The sequence below is a fragment of the Colossoma macropomum genome, unplaced genomic scaffold, assembly GCF_904425465.1.
Source record: "Colossoma macropomum unplaced genomic scaffold, Colossoma_macropomum, whole genome shotgun sequence".
Taxonomy (NCBI): domain Eukaryota; kingdom Metazoa; phylum Chordata; class Actinopteri; order Characiformes; family Serrasalmidae; genus Colossoma; species Colossoma macropomum.
In genome coordinates, this window is record NW_023495247.1 from 108383 (window position 1) to 131223 (window position 22841).

Below are 22841 nucleotides of genomic sequence, written 5' to 3' on the forward strand. Positions count from 1 at the left end.
CTGGCCTCTCCCATCACTGTGTTCCATGAGCCTTTTAAGAAACCCTTTTTAATACCTCAGTGCATTAATCCAGAACTCAGTTGATCTGTGCGCTCATAAGTGTCTGTATATGAAGCATTTTAATATGGCTTTAAATGTGACTCAGTAAATGAGATTTCAGATCTGGAAATTTTATATTTACATGGGTTACATTTTTGATTTTAGGCTTATCGGTTAAAGATTGATCATTGACTAATGACGGCTAGTTATCCATCAAATGAATTCCCCAAAATTTCACCTCTCCTCTGAATCATATCAAAATAATCTAACTGAATCAAATCATGGTGAAATTTAAGATTTCATGGTGCAGCTGATGATTTCCTAAAGAATCCTAATCAAATAATTGTGAAGATTTTCATCCCTATCACACATGGCTACCTCATGTGTGCGAGATTTCTGGAAGGTGTTAGAGGCTTGGCAGCATCTGAGTGTGACCGACATACCAAAGAAAAGCACCACCACTGTACACACCTCTTGAAAAAATACCTATAAATACTATGTGAGCTTTAATAAAATTTGTTTTTAAACCACTTAGAATCATTAACCAACTGCAACCCCTTTTATTTTAACAGCATGCTCCTCAAAGTCCCATGTTTCTCAATATATAAACACACACAAAAATAGCACAACCATGTTCCTTATTTCTACAAATGCTACAGGCACATGACAGGAAGCTTTATAATCAGGGTGCCCAATCCTGGTCCTAGAGATCTACCACCCTGTAGAGTTTATCTCCAACCCTAATCCAACACACCTGATCCAGGTAATGAAGGCCTTCATGCGGAATCTGAGTATTAGAACCACGTGTGCTGGATCCAAACTCTCCAGGGTGCTAGATCTCCAGGACCAAGACTGGACACTCCTGTCTTATAATATATAAGCCTTATAAAGCTTATTATCAAAAATGCCCTTCAAATTACTAGGAAAATCCCTTTCTATGTATTACACATTGTGTTCCTGCTGAGAAAAACTGACTTAGCCACTGGCGAGACGAGGGTGTAGTGATGCAGCTTCTCCCAAGCTTGACTAAATTTGCCCGTGGCTTATTAAAGGGCCCTGATTCAAAGGACATGGCACAACTTACAATGCTGAACAGTAAGATTTATGTCCTAAATCTGCTTGAAAAGTTAGCTTCTACCCTGAGGAGAGATCTGATTCACCTTTAACACTAAACACTGTGGCACCAAAACAATTTTTGTCACAGAAGGCAATCAAAACAGATTTTTGTGATTTCCTTTCTTGAACTGTCTTACTTTTTACACAACAGTTAGTTCCAACCACACAATCGGATTGTCCGAAAAGAGTCTACCTATGTACACGGCATGTTTTCCTCTGACCACTGGTTGCTAAGTAACACCAATGTTCACAATAAACCACTTGTGGTGAAACTACTTTTTTTTTTACACAGGAAAATGTCAATAATAAAAATGAATATTTAAATCAATGTTTGGGACTTCTTTGCTTTCCATTTTTCTTTGTTTGGCAAAACTGTTATCAAACAACATCATAGCTGCGATGATCTGCAGTGCTCACTTCTGGCTTCAGCCCACAACCAAATCACAACCATGATGCTATTTGCAGTGACACAGTACCTCTTGTGTACTGTTGCTGAAGCATACTTAATGTTCTAGTATTCCTAAATTCCACATAGAACATACTAGAAGCAAACTGGCAGAGTCAGTCAAGTCAAGTCATGCCAAGTTTACTTTTTACATATTCAGCAGGGGTGCAACAATGCAACATATATTGCATCGTAACATGTATTGGTGTATTTGCTGCTTCTAGATATAAACCTACAAATGTAAATCCATATCGAAGACATTCTGATTATCACCTTCAGAGTGTGAAAACACTTAACTCCATGTGCTTTTACCTGAAGTGTTAATAAGGCTACAAGGGCCAATACATGCAGGCATACACAGGCATGCGCACACACAGCTTGTCACCTCCAGCACTTGCATCACTAGATTAATGGTGCACAGGATTAATCACAGGAGAGCATTAATTACACTGGGAGTGTTGTGGGGACACAATTAAGCCTTGCACTTTATAAACTCATTTCATTACCATCAAACTACACAGGCACACGCACTGTAATCCCAGCAGCACCTTTGGGTACCACATCTGCCTCAAAAGAAAGAGTCATATCTCACACACACATACACACACATAACTCTCACGAGTTTATAAATAAGGGTGACGGCCAGAGAGGGCTGGCAGAAAGACAGACGTATGATAAACAGACTGTTGATATAATCATCACTCACAAAGAAAACGGAATGTATGTTAGATCAGACAAACAGCACAACCAACGGCTGAGAATTCAAACTCATAATTTCAGAGGTAAGCACACACTCTCATACATATCACCATTGTAACTCCATTTTTTCCAATTTTCATTTTTTGCACCACTTTAAAACACCAGCTGCTCTTTACACTATGTGAACATTTCATGATAAATGAACCAACAGAAATGGTCCAACATTACATGGAATAAAATGTCACTGCATTAGCATAAATTAAAGCTAAGAATGTTTCTACCTTCTCCAGAAATATGAGAGCACTCACAGCGTGACCGTGGAGAGGGGGAGGTCACGTATTTGTTGCCTTTCTGAATATGCAGCCTGCGTCAGCAAAGCAGTGTGTGTTCCCGCCTCCTGATGAGCGAGTGTGTGCATGTATTTGTGTTTGTGTGACGAGAGGAGATGAGGGAAGGGGCGATATGTGCTGTTTTCCAAAAGTAGACACATATGAATGTGCACAAACGCACATACAAACTTGCACAGACACAATTTCCCACACAGTCAGGGGTGCAAAGGTATTTTCCAGTCATTCAGCTGAGATATGGGCCTCAGACTATGAATGTATATCACAGCCACACATCATTTTACACACACACACACACACACACTGAGCATTCAGGGACTAAAGCAGTGGTTCTCAAGCCCAGGCCGGGCATTGCAATGTATGTTTTTGTGATATAAAATGGCTAGCTCTTCTCTTGGCTGAGCCAAATCTAAACCCACTTATATATTAAGACATGATAAATTATTAATGCCATTCATTTTCTTAACAGCGTTAACGCATTTTTCAAGTTTGACCCTTTAAACCGTCTGTACATCAGCCTGAAGCCCAGCTGCTTGTGCGCTGTTGCTGTGACTCTTTGACTGTAACCTTTTCGTTCAAATACAGCTTTGAAAAGCTTTTAACTTCCATTGATGCCTTATAAAAAACATATTCGCCGTGAATTTGTTTATCACCGGAGTATGTCCAGTCTTAAGTATCATTTACAAGTAGAATACACCTCTGATGCCCACAATACCAGTAAAATCAGTAATGTTAGCACCAGAGGATGCCTTCAGCAGGCCATGCTGGACAGTGCTGCCAGAGACCTATGGATCAATCAATGAGCAGCAAAGTAACAAAAACAACAACAAAGTGGAAAGAAACAGTTTCCCTCAAAACAAGACACAATGGAGCGGTTTAAGAGCAAGACGACAAGAGTCACAGAGGTGTAAGGAACATACAGATGCTATTGCTCTCACTGGATGTCGATGATGAAAACTGGAAACTGTGCTCACTTATTTTCATGTTCTACCAGCGTTCACATCATTTTAGTAATAATTACATTTTGATGAAGCTTATTGTTTCATATAACTATAAAAAAAACAACTGAATTGAATTCAACTGAAAATTTGTTTAGAAATTGAAAAACTACACACAGCTAAACTTAAACACAAACAGGCGAACATATTCCCAGAACAATAGCAGTCTGATTTCTGTTTTTGTGCATACAGTCAAACAAGACCATAAAGAGGGCTATAATAAGGAATAATAAAGTCAGAGAGCGTGCAAATATCTCCAGTGCAGAAGGGAAAAACAAATGACGAGCTGCAAGGAAGTGGGGAAAAGAGAAGTAAATTCAAATCTGTCAAGGACAAATTTGTAAGTGGACAACAGAGAAAAAACTAGGGATACTGATGAATGGAGACGATGAACAGAGAGTGTCAGAGCAAGGAGAGAGAGAGACAGAGCGAGAAAGAAAGAGAGAGATCTTCTTCTGAGAAGCCTTCTGTTAGGAAAAAGCCAAGGGAAATGCTGAGGATCTCTGGTTATGATCACTTGTCAACCTTACGCACATACACAAACCTGTGTGACCCCTGACTTCTGTAGTGTTATATACTGTAACCTAATGTGCAAACAACTCCAGCGTGTGGTTATCTGTCAAGATCTTACATCCCACCGTAACACATCATCCAAACCCATTCTGTTCAAAACTGATCCAAACGTCTGCCAAAAGTCTGAAAGTGGCCTCTCATGCGGCTGGATACAAAAATAGCAAACTGTGGAAGACCATCATAAAATCTAGTTAAGCCAGTCCATCAAAAACAAACTGATAAGTGATTGCCTGAAAAACCTGGGAGTCAACTTTCTCCTCCAACAGAAGCCATACCTTCAACCGAAGTGTCAGCCGTGATTCAAGTTTAACTTGTTGCAGATTAGAAACCTTTTCTCCTTAGCAACAAATCTTCTACGTCAGTAATGTGCTATGCTGATAAATGGCTTTTTCCAGGGCTGCTTCCCATTGTGGGCAAATATTTCTACTAGAATAATTCTTCTGTGCTTCTGCTTTCCATAATATGAGAATTAACCTTCAGACGTCAAGACACAACTCCCTACTTTCAGCTCACTATGCTGCCAACAGAACTCTTGACACTAAAGAGTAAATATTAAGTAATTTGAGACGCAGCCAGAGAGCCACATGATCTGAGTGCAATATATGTAGGTAATGCAGCGGAATATGGTTCATTAAACGAAGTGCACTAATCCAGGCAGACAGGCGTGTCCAAATAGGTCCTGAAGAGCCTCAGGTGAATTTATAGACTGGGCCATTCTGAGATAACTGGACCATTAAGCTGATGAAACTAGGGTGCAGGTTCATAAAGAGTGTGTGTACGAGAGCACACCCTACACTCTTAAAACAGATGGTTCTTCAAGGGTTCTTTTGTAAAGAAAATGGTTATATATAGAACCACAAACACTCAAAGAACCCTTTACATGATTGAAGCGTTCTTTGCATTGTGAGGGGATTCTTCAGATTGATGGAGAATGTGCTGTAGATGGTTCTATATAGAACCTTTCTGAAAAGGGTTCTATGTAGCACCAAAAAGGCTTCTACTATTGTTGCGATATCAACCTTGTAACAATAAAAGAACCCTTTCTGGTGCTATATAGAACCATTTACAGCACATTCTCTATCAATCTGAAGAAACATTTCATTATTTAAGCATGCAAAGGGTTCTTATACAGAACCATTTTCTTTACTAAAGAACTCTAGAAAAACCATATTTTTTGTTTTTTTGTGTACTCTAAAGACACACACATATTTTCACAGACTTCGTACGCCAGGGCCTTTGCCAGCAAGATCGTATGATGTCATTGTTATGTCAAAAACGTGTAACTCCATTTCTTTCGCTCCTTTTAAATGCCTTTTTCAAACTCTACCTGCCCTTAACACTGTGTGTACACTTAATGCTGAACAGAAACAGAAAAGGTCCACAATTAATTTAAATAAAATCTTGTCACATTTATGCACATGAATATCAAAAGTGTTGCTTTCTTTCCCACAATGTTTCCATTTTGTAGATATGAGATTTTGTAGATGTTGCTGACTGCCTGGTGCCCCTGACCACGCCATTTCACATTTTGGACCCTCGATAATTCTTGCCACAAATCCTTCACTTTGGCCACAGGATTCAGTGGCTTGGGGACCAGTTCAAATTTTTGTTTTTGACTACCCCTGGATATATTGCTATGTAAAAGAATTTTGCTCTGTAACTTCAGCACATTATCTTCATTATCATCATCCTAAAGCAATACGTTTGCATTGTTTAATCAAAAAAAGTGATACAACACCACTTTCCCGGCCACCTTAAGCAGCAATGACTGCAACCAAATGCTTCCTGTAGTTATAGATCAGTCTATCAATCCTGCAAGCAGAACAGTTACCACTCTAAGCTATTAGTGTATTTCACCAAACATCCATGAAATACAGTTGCGACTATCATTATCTAAAGATCCATGTTACTGCCTAATACTAGCCTATTCTTCACACTGTAGCATGATCACAAGGACATGCATACATTTTCAACCAAAGGCTGTGACACCTGCAAGACAACAGACCCAAAAGCACACTATGATGATTTTGATATCTGAACAGAGGTTTTTTAAACCTTAATACAGGATCATAACAACAGACTCCATCTAAATACTTAATGGTTTCAAATTTCTCTTTAGACTGTGGGTGATCCTAATGGCTCATTTTAATGGGGCCTGAGTCCTAACTTGATTTGTACGTGATTTGATCTTGAATTGTTCCGATATGAACTTAACAGCATGACCCAGCAGCAGAAGCTATTTATTTACTGGATAAATTATGTAAGTGCCATCAGTAAAACTGATACAAAATAAAATTCAGATTTTCATTGAAGCTGGCCAGTCAGCCAGGTCCAGATGCAGGACAGCAGCATACCCTTCACCTCCATCAACAGGTTCTTCCCAGCCCACGGTGGTTTCTACCTTGTACTCTGCAACTTACTGCACTTTTGTCCTGTGTGTGCATTTAGTGTTCGAGCACTCGAACACACACATGGTAAAGTGATCTTTAACAACCATCAGTGCATTTAGTCAAACAAGTTTAGTCAAAAGACTGCTAACAGGTTAATCCAGAGTTAGGGTAGGTAAAGCTGGAGGTAAAGCTTCAACAAAACATAAAAGAGTCACCCGAACATCTCTTACAAGCTTCAAAAAGCACAAAAAGCTACTTACAAAGCAAAAGTTTCCACATTAACATTAACAGTGTTATTTATCATATGTGCAGCTGGCATGTTCATGATTATATGATTAAAAAACGAAAAAGTTCTAGAAATGACTCATATACCCTATGCATAACAATACCATCATATTGCTCAGCCCTGTGGTGAAGCTATGAAAATCAGTTTTTTTCCCAACACCCACGGATGATGTACAACTTCCTAATAGAGACATTTTAGGAGGATAGTCTGGGGAAATTCATTACTGTCCCAGAAATCCCTGGGAAGTTGCGAGCTAGCACATGCTTCATCCACAGCACTTGCACTGCATTTTTTTGCATTTGCTGCCCACACAGCACCAAAAAAGCTTGGCAAACATGGAGGAGAAAGTTAGCTGCTCAGATCTGTCTCCATGACCTAACAGATGCCCTTAATTAGCTAGAATCACTACACATTGACTGAGGAACTATGCCACCCAATGAAAGCACAGCCAACTATACTTCAGTCACTGATGGCAGTGGCTTTGCCCCAGCAACAGACACTGACTCTACAGTGGTAAAAACAGTGCCTGGACTGGTTGAGCTGCTTACACAATAAGACTGCGAATGAGGCAGTGGGCTGTGAGAAAAGAGAGAGACCTGATTGGTAAAATGCTGCAGCAAATGAATTTTCTTAACAAGCCATGCATCTGCCGGCAGGCCCAAAGTTTTATTACACACTTCTATAACCTAAGAATAGCTCCATTAATTTGCATTAAAGCTCCTGTAGTTACAGAATAATAAGCTTTTGTATGAAATAAACCTGGATTGTTAAAGAGTTAAAGATATCCACACAAGCTATTTGGTGGTTGTTTGCAGCATGTTCAGTTGTAGTCGATGTTAAAAATATGAGAACAAAACAAATTTGCTCTGAGACCATAGCCTAATGTAAATGTTCATGCAAAACTACACAACGGACAAGTGACATCTTTTTAAAACCCTCAAACACAGTCTAACAACTTTACGCAGAGCCAGCGTCTAAGACTTTGCTACAAAGAACTTTATACTCTTTTAAATCACATAATTAGACTTCCTGGAATCGTATCAATTGAATGTTTGGTTTTCATGATTCCTAAGAAGTAATGAAAACATATCTTAAAATGTAGGAGTCCCAGGAAATTATACTTCCACCAGCAGTGAGTGACTATAAAATTATAGACTAGTATGTGAACATTGTCACTGCCATGAAGGAGCCCAATCAAATGTTTTGGCCTAATCAGTGGGGAAAAGATATGTTCAGAAGTGTCTTCACATGCTTAAGTAGCTTGTCTAAATAAATGCATAAATTTCAGGGCCACAACACTTCCCTTTAGGCTTTCCAAATTACCACTTCAACCCATAAAAATGCAGAAAAACAGACAGGAGCGAATACTTTGTCACGGCACAACATGTGGTTACCACCGAAGTCTTTCATTGGTGGAAATTGAGAGAGGAGCGCTGCTTTGAAAATGAGAAAGTGTTTGTGGTGGACAAGCCAGTTACTATGGTTACAAGCAGTGAATCCTCAATCAGAGGTCATAAGGGTCATCTACTTACAGAGAGACACAGAGAGGCTTGATTAAGCTGGAGAGAGAAGAGAGCAAAGACAAAAGCAGAGCAAAACATCTCTATACAAAGAAGAAGACAAATTCAGTCCTACAATGTCCTGGGGAACATGTGCCCACTCCATCTAACATACAATGTGATTGGCATGACCAAAACACATAGATCAATAAATCAACAAAGCCATAATTTACCCACTTAACCTTATATTATTTAAAGAAATAAGTTCTGGAGAGTGAGATACCAGGGAGTCTGTTTTTAGGACAAGTTAAGGGAAAAAAAGGACTTTATTTAGGCTAGTGGTTCGCCCCAAGTAACTGTTAGGCCTAATTCTCTGAAACTCAGTTGCTATTATGCAATTACGATGCTAAAATGAAAATGCAGCTTTTCTTCAACAAATCATTCAAACAATGTGTGGAAATTTCCTTTGTTTTGCAATCTTCAGCGAATACTACCCACTTCTCTGTCCCAACAGTCATGCTAAAGTGAACTTTGGATACTGAAACAACCAAATACAAATATAAATCACATAAGATATAATGACATGGCAAACCAAAATCCTTGGAGCATAGCTCAGTGGTCTGTTGCACTCCACGTTCCCTACACATCCTTCCTGTCACACTGAAGAAGCAAAGTTTCATGAATTCCAAACTGCCTGATCAGTAGTAAGGCTTGTAATGACATAATTATATTAGCAAATGAGTCTCAGACTCTCCGTCTCTCTTGTCCTCTTTGACTCCATGGCAAGTAAGCAGAAAGCTGTTTAACAATTTGAAGTTGAGAGTCTCAATGTTATTACGCAATTACACAGTTAAGTTACTTAGCCTATCAACGTGTTCAAGTTAGCGCTTCTGTCTTTTTTTCTGTTTGTTTTGATGTTAAGAAACGACAAAAAGCACGGTGAAAATGTGAGGTATGTACAGGGGCTGTACACACAACAATAAGTACTTCCAAACCCAAAAGTGATATCAACTGAAAGTTTGAAATCCGCACTGTCAAAAGAATTCTTCTGCTTGTTACAATGAGCTACAAGTGAGAAATAATCAAACTATACCAGGCCTTCATTACTTCCAGCGATGACTGTGACTTGCAAGGGTTAAAGCCAGGGGCCGATCAGTTCTGCTCCCTTCCCTCCACAAAACATGCAACATTTTGCCTCTGATTTCATACAGCACATCAACAAAAACAACACCGGCTTCTCTTAACATGCTACCATCAAGACTACACTGAATATGTATGGAATTCCAGTGCAACTCCAAATTTCATTTGAGATGAATAGCTGTGGTTGCTCCTCTACACTTCTATGCAGATTCTTCAGTGTATTTATGCAGAGTATGCCTGTTTTATAAAGAAACGCTTGCATATAGGAGGAAGAATGAAGATGTGATTGGTCAGGGACAAAAGGCGATGGGGGAAGACAGCTGAAATGAAGAGTTGAGATGAGGATTTTGTTGTGGTGAAAAGGAGTTAAGTGAGCAGATTAGAATGTTTGAGTAGTGAGCCGACTAAATCTCCTGTAGCCTACAGTGATTCGACACTGGTAAGAGAGCCAGATGCACAGAACACTACACCCACACTCCAGCGCACCCACCTCTCCCTCTCTCTCTCTCTCTCTCTCTCTCTCTCCTGTTCTCTTTCTCTCTCTCTCTAGAGGGATACAGAGAAAGAGAGAGAAGCCCTAAAAAATATTACAAGCAAATTGAGTGCACTATGATACGGGGACACATATCTGAGAGACACATGTAGATAAGTGGTTTAGAAATGCTTTTTAAAGATCAAAAATAGTAAAGGGGCGACAGCGAGAGACATATATGTAGATTTAATTTGCCCCCTCCAAAGCTAATTTGAATGCACAGACAAGCCTTCAACACCTCCGCAATCTCGCCTCTTTCACGGCCTTGCGGTGCTCTGAATGTGTGTCAATCAATACGGTCCAAGCAAGTTTGTTCTGCATTGCTTGTTTCGTCAGGGGCAGGGAACAGCTGCTCTCTCTCTCTCTCTCTCTCTACACAGACACACACACACATATACAAAAAGGCCACAGGCTTTTCTAATCAGATTACTTTACAATAACGGTGCTGCCACAGCCCACTGAGCAATGTTTATATGTGCTCTCAGGCTAGGATCCACATGATTCACATTAAAGCAGTAAAATGGAAGATACTATGTGTTCAAGTGCAGCCTGACCGTTTTTAAAAACGCACATCACGGGTCCACGTGTGCGCTTTGCGTGTGCTGCAGGTCATACGTCAAAGCAACGTCACTGCATGCAAAAAACAGGGTTTACCTTGTTACCTACTGCAGTATCCACACAGAAAAAAACAGACCTAATGAGCACTTAGACCAGCTAGCCTCGGGTAAAGAAGTGAGATGTAGGCAGAGATTAACTAATGCCGTGCGCAGGGACCTCTCCAACTTACTCATCAAACTGTACACGTACACGTTCGCCCACGACTCCCGCGGCACTACGGGGCGACTGCAGCGCACCGAGGGCCTTTAAAGGCACCCCTACACGGCCAGCGCTGCGAGGCTCTAACCGTGCTGTGTAACACAGGAAACGCTGAGGCCTTTTACTAAAAACTTGAGGAAGTGTTCAGGGCTTGGGGGTTGATGGGGTTGGTGGTGGTGGTGCTAGTGCGGAATCTCTACCACTGCACCCAGTGTGATGTGTTTTGTAGTTTTCCGTTCTTCGAGATCGGACGTGTAGGAGAGCAGCTGTGTGGTCACACACTACAGCCTGGACGTGCCTAGTGCAGAGTGTGAGGCTGCTCGACGTGACCGCCCATGTTAACTAAAGCTCGACATATTTGAAGGCTGCTGGTCGTAAACAGTCGAGAAGGCCACTTCGGGATGCGGTGTGAAAGACAGACGTGGGAGTGAAGGGACGAGGCTAAAGTTCGCTTCCTTTTCGAATTTCCCGTTCCACCTTAAATGGCGCAGCAGTTACATTCCCTCGCCTGGGTATATGCTGAACGTAACTGCTGCACCATTTAAGGTGGAACGGGAAATTCAAAAAGGAAGCTGGCGAATAACAAGCTAACTTCAACTGTGCACTCGGACAAGCGGTCGTTGATGGTCGCTTATTAATGAAGCTGCACACACTTTGGCTGCGTCCACAGCAACATACTGCTGCACCGCACTACAGTACTGGCTACATTAGTAGTGCACTACTAATGGTGGTGTACTGTTTCGGCACACTGCTTTGTATGGCAGTATGCTGGTTTGAAAACCGTAGCAGCAGCCTGTGAGAGGTTCTAACAGACTGGCGCGCAGTTGTGCTGGTCAGTAACCCCACCCAGGCAAACGGAGACACAGACAGCTACTTCAGATAATGTGTTGATATGTCGTGACAGAACTACAGACACCTTACACACCGACGGTGTGCTGAACCCAACGGCGGCACCGCTGTGCTCACTATAACGCTCCTCTGGCTACTTTCGCTCCGTGTTGTGGTGGGTTTACCTGCTCGCCCGGGCGCGTGTGAGGGGAGGAAATTCACCGCTTCGTGACTTTAAAACGAGACGGAACTTGTTCGCTAGCTCGGGCAAACCTGAGGTAAAAACGGTCTTACCTGGTCCCCGCCTTGTCGCCCATCTCCGGAGGCCTTTTTTTTCGATGCTAAAATGCAAAAACGGGTCTCTGTAAATCAACAAACTGGCTGGCACTTCGAGTAAAGCGTCCTGAGCCCCTCGTCAGTCTTTCGAGGCTTTGCCGTCCGGAATGATTTGCGCTCTCTCTGTCTCCCTCTCTCTCTTTCTCTCTCTCTCTCTCTCTCTCTCTCTCTTTCAGAGGGTAGTTTCCCGCAGCCCTGAGACGGAAACCTCTGTCAGTCTGTCTCTGCTGACAAGCGTGTAGGCCCCGCCCCCCCGCTGGCTGACTGACGGCGGCCCTGGCCAATCAGCGAAGCGAGAGGTATTTGCTTCATTGTGTCGTCACGCAGTTCGCCCTCCCCGCCGCTGGGATTACCAATTAGAAGTCTCTTAAAGGAGTAGGGTGTAGCGTGCAGTTCAGCTGAAGCCTCGTAGAAAAAGGGCTAAGTAACTGACTCACAGTCCTGGCACTTCAGCCTCTATTTACGTTTACTGTGCATGGAGTCGAAGTCTCATTTTCACATTTTTAGACGGCTTGTATTCCTAGTAGGGAGTGACGTTTGGAAATTCATAAGTACACAGTTAAGTACGCATTTCTGTAGCTGTTCCCACCATCGTATACTCAGACGGGTTGCCTGAAGCATGGGAATGTTTTTACTTTTGGGGATACAGTTTCCTTTTTTGTCCTGTGTATAATCGACACTAGTGGACGTTAATGAAAAGCAGATGTTAATCGCTACAAATAAACTATTGCTTTAAGTACACGGATAACATTTTACCAGAGACACAGCCGTGGCCTGAAATACTTTAAATGGCTTTAACGTTTTAAAGAAAGCAATCATTCCAATATAAGAAAGTTAATCTTCCCTCCTGATTCGTTATTACACAGATCCCATCTAATTCCTTTGATATAATTATGTAATAGGCCTATTAACTTGTCTTGTGACTGCAGACAGTTGAAGACACTGTCTTCTGCCATCTAGCGACTTGATATAGATAACGCATTCATATTTTTATTACTGGACCTACTCTAATTCTGCCCGTATGGTACAAAGTTGATCAAGAGCTTTACTCCAGAACAAAATATTATTTCCTGACATGATTCTGTATCGGAGTACACAGTATATCACAGGGACTCTCAGAAAAAAGGTACATAACTGTCACTGGGACAGTACCCCTCTTGTCATTGGGGTGGTATATCTCAGTATCTTTGGTCAGGGAACATAACTGTATCATAATCCATTGAAATGATATTTTCTTACTTGTATTGACTCCACACACCCTGTCTCGTCTCCAGGCTTTTTAATTTATTGTTCTGTTTTAAACATTAGGTTTTGAAAAGATACAAATACATACATTTCCACTGGGAAAAACCTATTTAAGGTACACAATTGGATCTAAACCCCTTAAAATCCCAGGAGTATTACTTACAAAGGCTTAATATTCAGTAACTACAAGGACTTCAGTGCATACTGACTGAGCTATTCGTAGATTACAGAAGTGTGTAATGAAACTTCAGGCTCGCTGGCAGGCCCTGGTCATTTTAGTGGTTAAAACCGCTGTTGTACCTTTGAGGGTATATTAACACTACCTTGATGAATAAAAAATGTACCTGCACAGTACCTTTATTCTAACAGTGTGCCTGGGTTTAAACTAGCAAATATCTTGCTATTACCACTAGTTTTCTTCAGTCATCTTATACAAGCTAGATATTTGTATGAAGTGTGAGTTTGAGTAGATCTTAAGTAGACCCTGTGACCTACAAATCATAAAAGAAGCATGTTTTTTTCAGTTAAATGTTATATTACATACACTTTTTGTTGATTTTCTAAGTCAAAAAAACAATAGTTAACATGTGAAAAGTTAGCACATCTTCTACCGGAAAAAACTTAAATATGACTTTTTCTGCAAAATTTTATTGTTCAATTACATATATTTAAAAAACATATGGGAGAAAAAACATAAAATATAGACTGTGCCATAACTTTTGCACAGGCCACATTTTATGTTTTATTTTTTCAGATTATGTTCAATTCAGCAAGTAAGCAGTAACTGTGCTTTAAAATGTGCAGAAGTGTTCTCTGTAGAGGATGTGTTATTTATTTATTTTATTTATTATGTATTTTAAGTGAACTTCACTTAGAAAATTACATGATTTGACCAGAGGCACCCACAGTTTTTCAGTAGGTGCACTTTGTAATTCTACAGTTGCAGATTGTCGTCTGTTTTTTGTGAGTATTTTCTTAGCCTCCTTTACCTCGTTCATCAATGGTCCGGACCCCACCCCCACAGAGCAGGTATTATTTGGGTGGTGGATCATTCTCAGAACTGCAGTGACACTGACATGGAAGTGTGTGTTGCACTGGCATAGGTGGATTAGACCCATCACTGTTGCTGGAGTTTCTAATCTATCCACCCACTGTTCGCTCTGTTACAGAAACCTACCTTGTTGGTGCACAGTTTGTGTTAGTCATCCTCTTATCCTTCATCAGTGGTCAGTTTCAGGCCACAGGACACTGTTGTCCTTTTACTTGTTGCTTGGTGAACTATTCTCAATTCAGCACTGATAGTGAGCTGTTTTAAAACTTCAGGAAAACAGTCACCAGCGTGTCAGTGTCATGTCAGTGTCACTGAGGTGCTGTATCTGATCCACCATCCAAATAATACCTGCTTTTTGGTGGTCCTGTGGGGGTCTTGACCATTGATGAATGGAGCAAAGGTGGGCTAATACATTATGTAAAGAAACAGACTGCAATCTGTTAAAAAAAAAAAGTACAAAGTGAGCCTGTACAGTAACTGGAGCTGATAAAATGAGCAATATTAGCAATATTAATGCTGTGTCCCACAGAAGATCATTCAGGATTATGGATTATTTCCTCATGTGTCATCCAGGTAACTAGTGCTCTCTCTCCAAAAATCTCATGCTGTTGTTTCTGGATTAGAAGTATGAACAAAAACTAAAAAACGATGATGCTTGTGGAGCTCAGGAGAGATTTTATATTTCATTTAGAGAGGTACTGATCTGGGTGTAAGACATCCATGCCTGCAAGCAAAGCCTGAGGCTAGGTAGAGCTTCTTGAAGGGTACTGCTTGGAGAACTTCTTAACCAAGGGTGTATTCTTTAACAGATGCAGAGTTAAACAACCATAGCATGCAAGTATTTTTGATTTAAAATCATTTAAATATTTTCATATTTGCTTACAATACTTGTAAAAAAAAAATACTTGAAAATGCATTTTTATTGATTTAGCATTGCTGAAGGCAGCCATATCCCTTAATCTGTCACCTTCCATAAGCTATTACCGCTCCAGAGTCCAATGCTGGCATGCTTTACACCACTTCAACTGATGCTTGGCATTATGCATTGTGATTTTTGGCTTGTGTGCAGCTGCTCAGCCATGGAAACCCATTTTATGCACTATGTGCTTCATCCTCAGCGGCCCCGCTCTGTGAGTTTTCATTTACTACTGCTTTGTGGCTGAGCTGTTGTTCTTAGATGCATCAATTTCACAATAGTAGCACTTACAGTTGACCTGGGCAGTTCTAGCAGGGGAGAAATGTCATGAAAGTGTCATCCTATGACAGTGCCTCTGAGCTCTTCAGTGTGAGCTCTTCTGTACGACCCATTCTACTGTCACCGTTTCTCTATGGAAATTGCATAGTTATGTGCTTGATTTTATACACCTGTTAGCAATGAGTGTGGCTGAAACACCTGAACTCAATAATTAGGAGGGGTGTCTACATACTTTTGCCCATATAGTGTATCTATCGGTCATCTCCTATGGCATGTAAGAATGAAACCCCAAAGAAATTGACTGTTATGTCTCCTTCTTGATCTTGCCAGATGCCTTCCTCACATTAAGAGCAATTAGACCTGTGATTTATAAACTCTCTAAAGGCAAGTCTCTACAGCAATAACACAGCTGATATTCAGCTCTCCTTAGGCTCCCTTTGTAAAACCATAAGCCGTACTATTTAAACCTCATTTAAATCTTCAGAAAACACCCAAACACAAACAGGAGCCAGACATCAGGAAGACAAGCAAAGACTAAAAGAGGATAGAGATAATCTAATCAGTCCATACAATGAGCTTCTGCGGTGTAATTAGATTAAATGCTTCCACATCACCCTGAGCGTGAACCCCTGACATCACTGGAGTAGACATACCATTAGCTAAATGTGCCAATGATGCTTACAAAAGCTTGGCCACCCCCCTACTGAGTGTAATAGTAGTGGTTAAAGGATTCCTGCTGGTATAAGTGAACAAGAACTAACCTTTTCTATTACAAGAGAAAATCTGTAGCAGTATGTTTGCCTTTTCATTTGACAGGTTGTTATTTCTAACCTCTTGGCTAATATATACATGGATGGATTGTTGTTGGCTCTTTGTTCAGTCAAAACATATTTTGTGACTATCAAACAATGTGAGGATTAAAATTTTCAAAATTCTGTTTTGTATTACAATATCTAACATCACACCTTGACAATTGTTGTTTATGGACAGTTAGTTATTCTGTGTGTTTTGGTTTAAATGGTTTGAGGAAAAGGCATGAAAAAAATTACACCATTATAAAAATTTAATCCGTTTAATTTCAAATGTAGCATCCTAAACATATAAAAAAGAAAATCTTAGATACAGATAAGTACAGATTTATCGTCAACAGTTGCACTTTCCCCTCACCTTCCGTTCAGGCGGAACGTGAGGCTCACACAACAGTTAATATTAAAAATGCACTTAGCTTAAAACATGCTAAAGAAAATCTTCCACATAGCTGTCGCCATCTCCTGTGCTCATAGCCCAAGAGGATTTTGGGGATGAGTTACTGTTCTGTGTAGCGTGTTAAACTACTTAGACTACATACCAAATATTTCCCAGCATGCACCACAGCAACAGTGTGCTGGCAGAAATCGTCCTTTTGTACTGAACTGAGAACCGTTTCACAGTTTCTCTTTTATGATTAAGTTTAGGACTGGAGGTCCCAGATCAGTACACAAGAGAAATTTCTAACGGGGACTGAAATCCGCATCACTTGCCCTAATACAGGTGCAGCGTGGAGGCTCCAATGTCACCTTGATACACACAACACTGAGCAGAGTAGCAAGAATCAAACTCTAGTCAATAATATACTGAGTTACATACAAGTTTAGACAACCCATTAAAAAAGAAAGACAAACAAAATCATAACGCGTTTATATGTGGCAGTGCTGCCACTTGTGTAAATGATCTGATATAGGCAATGAATGGAAGCAAATGGTAGTCAGGAAGACACTGGGTTGTCATGACGATACACACACACGCTAACCTGGAGGTAGGAAGCTGCTTCTGTTCTCACTCACAGTAACCGTCCTTTCCTCACAAACATCACAAATCGTTTCATGATCATCGAAAAATAATAAGTGATGCACCAAAGACCAACAGTGTATTCCTACTGCACTTTGTCCAGACAGAAAATTCAATAATAACAATGATAGCAATAATAATAATAATAATAATAAATTCTAGCTTAGACACTAAAAAAAAAAACAGTCTATTCGTCATCTTCATCCTCATCATCTTCCTCGTCATCGTCTTCCTCATCCTCATCCTCCTCGTCATCTTCGTCGTCCATGCTGCTCTTCATCATGGGTTTAGGGGCCATTCCCATCATGCCCATGCCCATACCTGTGCCCATATTCATTCCCATGCTCATGCCCATGCCACCAACCTTGCCCTTTGACTTGTAATCAGCAATGTCCTGCAAAAGAAGAATTTGTTTTGTTTAAAGCTGATGTTTTCTTGATAAGAATTTGTAACCCAATCTCTATCTACTGAATCTCTAGCATATGGTCAGTGACTACAGACAATCACTTTGATGCAATACCCTGTTTTTAGAAAATATCAGACTCCAAAAACACTTGCCTCAGTACCTGCTTTACCCTCTACTTTTAAGTGTGACTTGAATCACTGGGTTTCCTGGTGAAACTGTTGTCTGTGGTTATCAATCATATGTTACAGATGCGGCAGATAGAGATTAGACTGAAAAATGGTGGAAAATGCCTTTGTTTATTTATTTATTTCTTGCCTTGACAGGTAGTTATTTCAAACCTTTTCATGAATATAAATGTGGATGTATTTTTGTTGGCTCCTTATTCAATCAAAACAGATTTTGTGACTGCTACAACCAGTGTAAGGATTATAAACAGCACAATTATATTTTTGTTATAATAGTTAACATCACACCAGGACAATTATTGTTTATAGTTGGTTGGTTATTCTGTGCAATGTTTTGCTTTAAGTGGTTTGAGGAATCGGCATGAATAAAAATTGAATCTGTTCAATTCCAAAATCTTAGGTACAGATTGTCAACAACTGCACTTTCTCTTCACCTTCAGTTTAGCTGGAATGTGAGGCTCACACAACAGTCAATTTTAAAAATGTATTTAGTTTTGATTCAGTGGATTTTCTGTTTTTCTAATTACAGTGAAATTATTGTCTGTGCTACAGATGTGGCAGATGGACATTAAACTGAAAATACTGGAAAATGCCTTTGAAAACTCTCAATATAAAAACAATGCAACTTATGCTACTCTAAACTATTTAGTACTTTTATACAAGAGGTCAGTGTTGGTAGCTCTTATCAGATGATAAGTCTACATATTATATATTATGTACATACTGTGTCCTATTGAATTGTACTGACTTTTAACAGACCTTCCATAAACCTGTGCATCCCAATCCTGGTCCTACAGCCCCCCTGTCTTATACATTTTGGTGTTTTCCCTGCTCTACCACACCTGGGCCCATATTCACAAAATGTCTTAGGCAAAAGGTACTGATCTAGGATCTGTTCCCATCAGTGAGACTGTCGTAAATAACACATGAATCTGATAGATCAGCACTCCTCCTCTAAATGGTAAATAGAGTAGGAGTGCTTTGTAAATACAGGCCCTGATCCAACAAACTGCCTAGTTAAACCAGACTTCTGAATTTAAGTGGGTGCGTTCAAGCAGAGATAATATTGAAATGTGCAGGACAGGGGTTGGACATGGATTAAACCTAGTCCTGATCAGCACAGCACTCTGAATAGAGATTCTCTATTAAAATGAAAATGACTAACAAAGCTTAATCCCTGTCCAGGACACTGACCCATAGTATCATGCTATGTCAAACAATAATGACATTTTAATTTAGACAAATTATTTTAGTCACTGATCAGTTCTATTATCAGTAGGGATGCACAATGATATCTGAATCATTTCAATATCTGCAATTTTAAGATTTGGCCAAGATTTTAAATTGATATTTGATTATGTATTTATTGTAGTCCAGAAGAGCAGAACAGTTAGGCGATGGTGGTCTGCTGTGCTAAATATCTGCATTTTATTCATTTTAATGCATTTGTAAGGCTACAGAAATAAGTGTTATTGCTAATCTAGGTGAAGTTTCAGGCCCAATTTTTTATGTATCGGCATCGGCATCAGCAGATATATATGTGAAATATACATGATATGAGCACCAGCCCACAATTTCCATATCTAATCAGTGCTATAGCTATAACTGCATTGCAGCTGTGTATGAGTATACAGGGATTAGACATTACCTGCTGGTACTTGTCCTTTAATTTGTTGGATTTCATCACATAAGGCTGTTTGTGGGCATCTGTAAGGTTGTTCCACATCTCCCCAAGTTTCTTGGCCACCTCTCCAATACCCAGATGAGGATACTGGGCTTTGATTTTGGGACGATGCTCTGAGCAGAAGATGAAGAAGCCAGACCTACGGAATTATAAAAGACAATACACATACTTAATACTGTTTGTAAAGTGGTGATGCTTATTTAATCCATTTACTAGTCTGTTATGAATCTTATTATTATTCAGTAACTACTATAAATTATTACTACTATGAAACTAATACGCACGTTATGTAGTTATGAGAGTGAGAAACTGAAATGTCCGGGTCCCTGACAGTTTAAGAGTTTAAAAATACAGTGGTATAGCACTTGCTTTTAAAAACTGCACTAAGTTACAAAATGCCATACATACTGCTGTAATGAGGGAAACATAAATAATACAGCTCATTGGGTTTGTGCTAAAGGTGGAGTCTTACGGTGGTCTCTTTGGTGCATTGGGGTCCTTCTTTTTGCCTCTCTTGCCAGTGTAGTGCATCATCTCCTGATCATACCGCACTTTATCCTGCTTAGCCATGTCCTCAAACCTGGATTTCTCTTTTCCTGACATTGCCTACAGAAAGAAAAGGCAAAAGTCAAAACAGAAAATGGAAAATGTCCAGTTAGAGGTATGCTGTAACACACTTGGTGGCAACAGACAAAACAATTACAGAAATTTAGAGAGTTTTTCATTCTACCACCTTAACAGAACTGCACTAACAGTGTTAATGAAATGAAACAAGAACTAACCTTCCATCGCACTGAGCATTTTTTGGAGAATTCCGCAAAGTTGACTGGAATCTCGGGACTCTTCAGCTTGTGCTCCTCACGGCATGTCTGCACAAAGTAGGCATAAGCGGACATCTTGCCCTTGGGCTTCCTGGGGTCCCCTTTAGCCATTCTGGTGAGAAAAGGGGTGCTGGTGTCTGCTAGTCTTCTCTGGTTATTAGTGTTTACCTGGAGACACAAATAGCATAAATATACTATAAATAGTGACTTCATTCATCCATGAGCAGGAAAAATCGTCTCAGAGTCAAAAAATACATCTGTTTCTATGTGTTTAAGGCTAAAGAGATACTGAGCAGACACAAGAAAGGAAAGCCCATTAAAATTCTGTGTTGAGGTGATGCTTGTCATTTTGCAGAAGGCTGGACTAGCAGACCCTCCCTTACTGTGTGGGGGATGTGAACTGATTATTAATGAGACTGATTGTGGCTCAGTGTCCTATATTACGCATTCTTCATTAATATCTACATATATCTATTTTTTTTGGTGGAAAATTATATTTTTATTTGATGATTTAATATCTGTATGCTAACAAATTAAACATATTCACTGTGAATTGAAATATATTTTTATTTTTTTCTGTTTTCTTTGCTAATTATTATTATGGATGTTTGCCTTAAAGTTTGTGTAATGAGCCTAGGCTCAATGCTATTTGTGCCTTCGGGATAAAAAAAAAATATTCCGTTAAAATTTGGATATATTTTGCACCCCCGCCATGTTCTTTGGTCACCGCCGCCCAAAAAAACTAATTTTCTTTGTGCTGTTTTTTTTTCCTTCATCAGCCCAACTTTAACTGGTATTCTTGGCCGCTTCACTCTCAGTGCTCTACCGGAGCGTGTGGCTGAAATCAAGCGATGCTTTTAGCAAGATTCAGCCAACACAGCAACAGAAAGGTCATCAACACGAATTATTCATCTTCCATTTTGTGAAATGCGTCCTCATGAGAAAGAATGATATTTATTTTCGTCCACCTTTCACGCATTTTTGTATTTTCTCTCTGCGTCCCTTAGTTGCCCAGTTTAAAACTCCGTGTGAAATCTCTCGCTCTCAGTGCCGATATACAGCAGTATTCTTCAGCTACTGGCTCGGGCAGAGCAGCGCGGCTTGCTGTTTCTGCTCCCCATTCATTAAAATGGCTTCTGTAGGGGGAGCAGGAAGGCTGGGGCTGACTAACAAAGCCACGCACACCCCCTTCGTGTTTCAAGGACGATTTCTACAAACCTCGAGAGTTTAGTGTGAGAAAAACAACCTTATTCACTAAAGCAAATTCTCTATTTTTGGTTACCTAGACGTTTATACGCTGTCATTCCGGGTTTTAAGCCTATTTAGCTGTTTTGTAAAGTTGGAGCCCTAGCTGTCGCTTGGTGCATTGCCGCCTCTAACAAAGACTGTGCGCCAGCCATTTCCAATGCGAGTCTCTCTATCAAAACTGTCAAGTTCAAAAAGCTAATAATGCACAATATATCGTTTTAATTTTAACATGGGGAAGTAGAGATAGTCGTTTCGAGGCGAAAACGAAAAAGATCCGCATTTCCCGCTGACTAAATTATATTTTCTGTCTCAAAATCGCGACTCGGTCTTGCGCGTAGGAATAGCTTCTTGTCAGTGGTTTAAATCGCCAGCCATTTTAATACAGGGCAAGCGTGATCATTTAGGTACGATGCTGAAAAAAGGCAAACCCATACTTATATCCGTTACTTTGTCTTTTACTTTAGATGGTTAGATAGAGAGTAAAGAATGAAATCGAAAACGAATAATTTTCTTCAGAAAACACGTCATTACTAAAAGATGTCATCAAAATCGGCTCGCGCTGGAAGAAGGGCAGAGTGGTTCGTAGCCAGGACAGAGCCAGCCATATTCAGTGAGGGGAATCCGGACAAAAACACCTTAGAAATAACTTTTCATTACTCTATTGCAGGGAAAAACAGATATCAGACGGCAGATAGCGTCGCAGAATGCGGTTTACCATTTTACACGATCGAGCACAATGTAAAAATACAATTTATCTATTGTATACACATCTCCGCACAAATCTGGGAATACGTAGACACTGCATTAAAATATCGCTAGAAAACTGTATTTGTGTGCTAAACAGCAACTGCAAAGATATTTTATTTATGTATTTGTTTACCTTACCATTCCACCAAAATATTAAAAAGATAACAATATACAGTAATCATTTAACTCCAGCGTTAAAAACGTACACAATGTTTGAAAATGTGTACACCCAGAATCGGTGTGTCAGTTTACGCTGATAAAGCGTGGGCATTGGCTCGTACCTGTGTTGTTGAGTTGCCTGAAGTCTGTGCTCTGTCCTCCCTTCTCTCTGCTCTTATAAACCAGGCGCAGCCTCGCCAGCTCCATCCGAGACCGGCCTGATTGGTTA

At 40.1% G+C, this 22841-nt stretch overlaps 2 protein-coding genes across 3 annotated transcripts in view; both read right to left on the reverse strand.

Annotated features, from left to right (window-relative positions):
- The window catches only part of arrb2b (arrestin, beta 2b), a 46683-nt gene extending 34412 nt beyond the window's left edge, over positions 1-12271 (reverse strand). The window contains exon 1 of the mRNA XM_036561423.1: positions 12003-12271. Within this exon, the coding sequence (XP_036417316.1) occupies positions 12003-12025 (23 nt within the window). The 5' untranslated portion in view covers positions 12026-12271. The remainder of the gene's footprint in view (positions 1-12002) is intronic.
- A 4320-nt stretch (positions 12272-16591) lies between these two features.
- On the reverse strand, positions 16592-22841 carry hmgb3a (high mobility group box 3a). 2 transcript variants are annotated; one of them, XM_036561417.1, is made up of 5 exons: positions 22735-22841; positions 20420-20626; positions 20110-20243; positions 19602-19776; positions 16592-17756 (listed from the first exon to the last, which is right to left on the reverse strand). In XM_036561417.1, the coding sequence occupies exons 2-5, from the start codon at positions 20567-20569 to the stop codon at positions 17550-17552; spliced, it is 666 nt and encodes a 221-aa protein (XP_036417310.1). In that variant the 5' UTR covers positions 20570-20626; positions 22735-22841; the 3' UTR covers positions 16592-17549. The 2 variants fall into 2 exon arrangements, with proteins under 2 accessions (XP_036417310.1, XP_036417311.1); XM_036561418.1 differs by having other exon boundaries at positions 20420-20618; positions 22725-22841.

Coding starts and splice junctions, on each gene's coding strand:
- hmgb3a (XM_036561418.1), bottom strand. CDS start 22,819: ATGGAGCTGGCGAGGCTGCGCCTGGTTTATAAGAGCAGAGAGAAGGGA. Junction 19,777..20,109: donor AATGCACCAAAGAGACCACC/GTAAGACTCCAC, acceptor ATAATTCCGTAG/GTCTGGCTTCTTCATCTTCT. Junction 17,757..19,601: donor TAAAGGACAAGTACCAGCAG/GTAATGTCTAAT, acceptor CTTCTTTTGCAG/GACATTGCTGATTACAAGTC.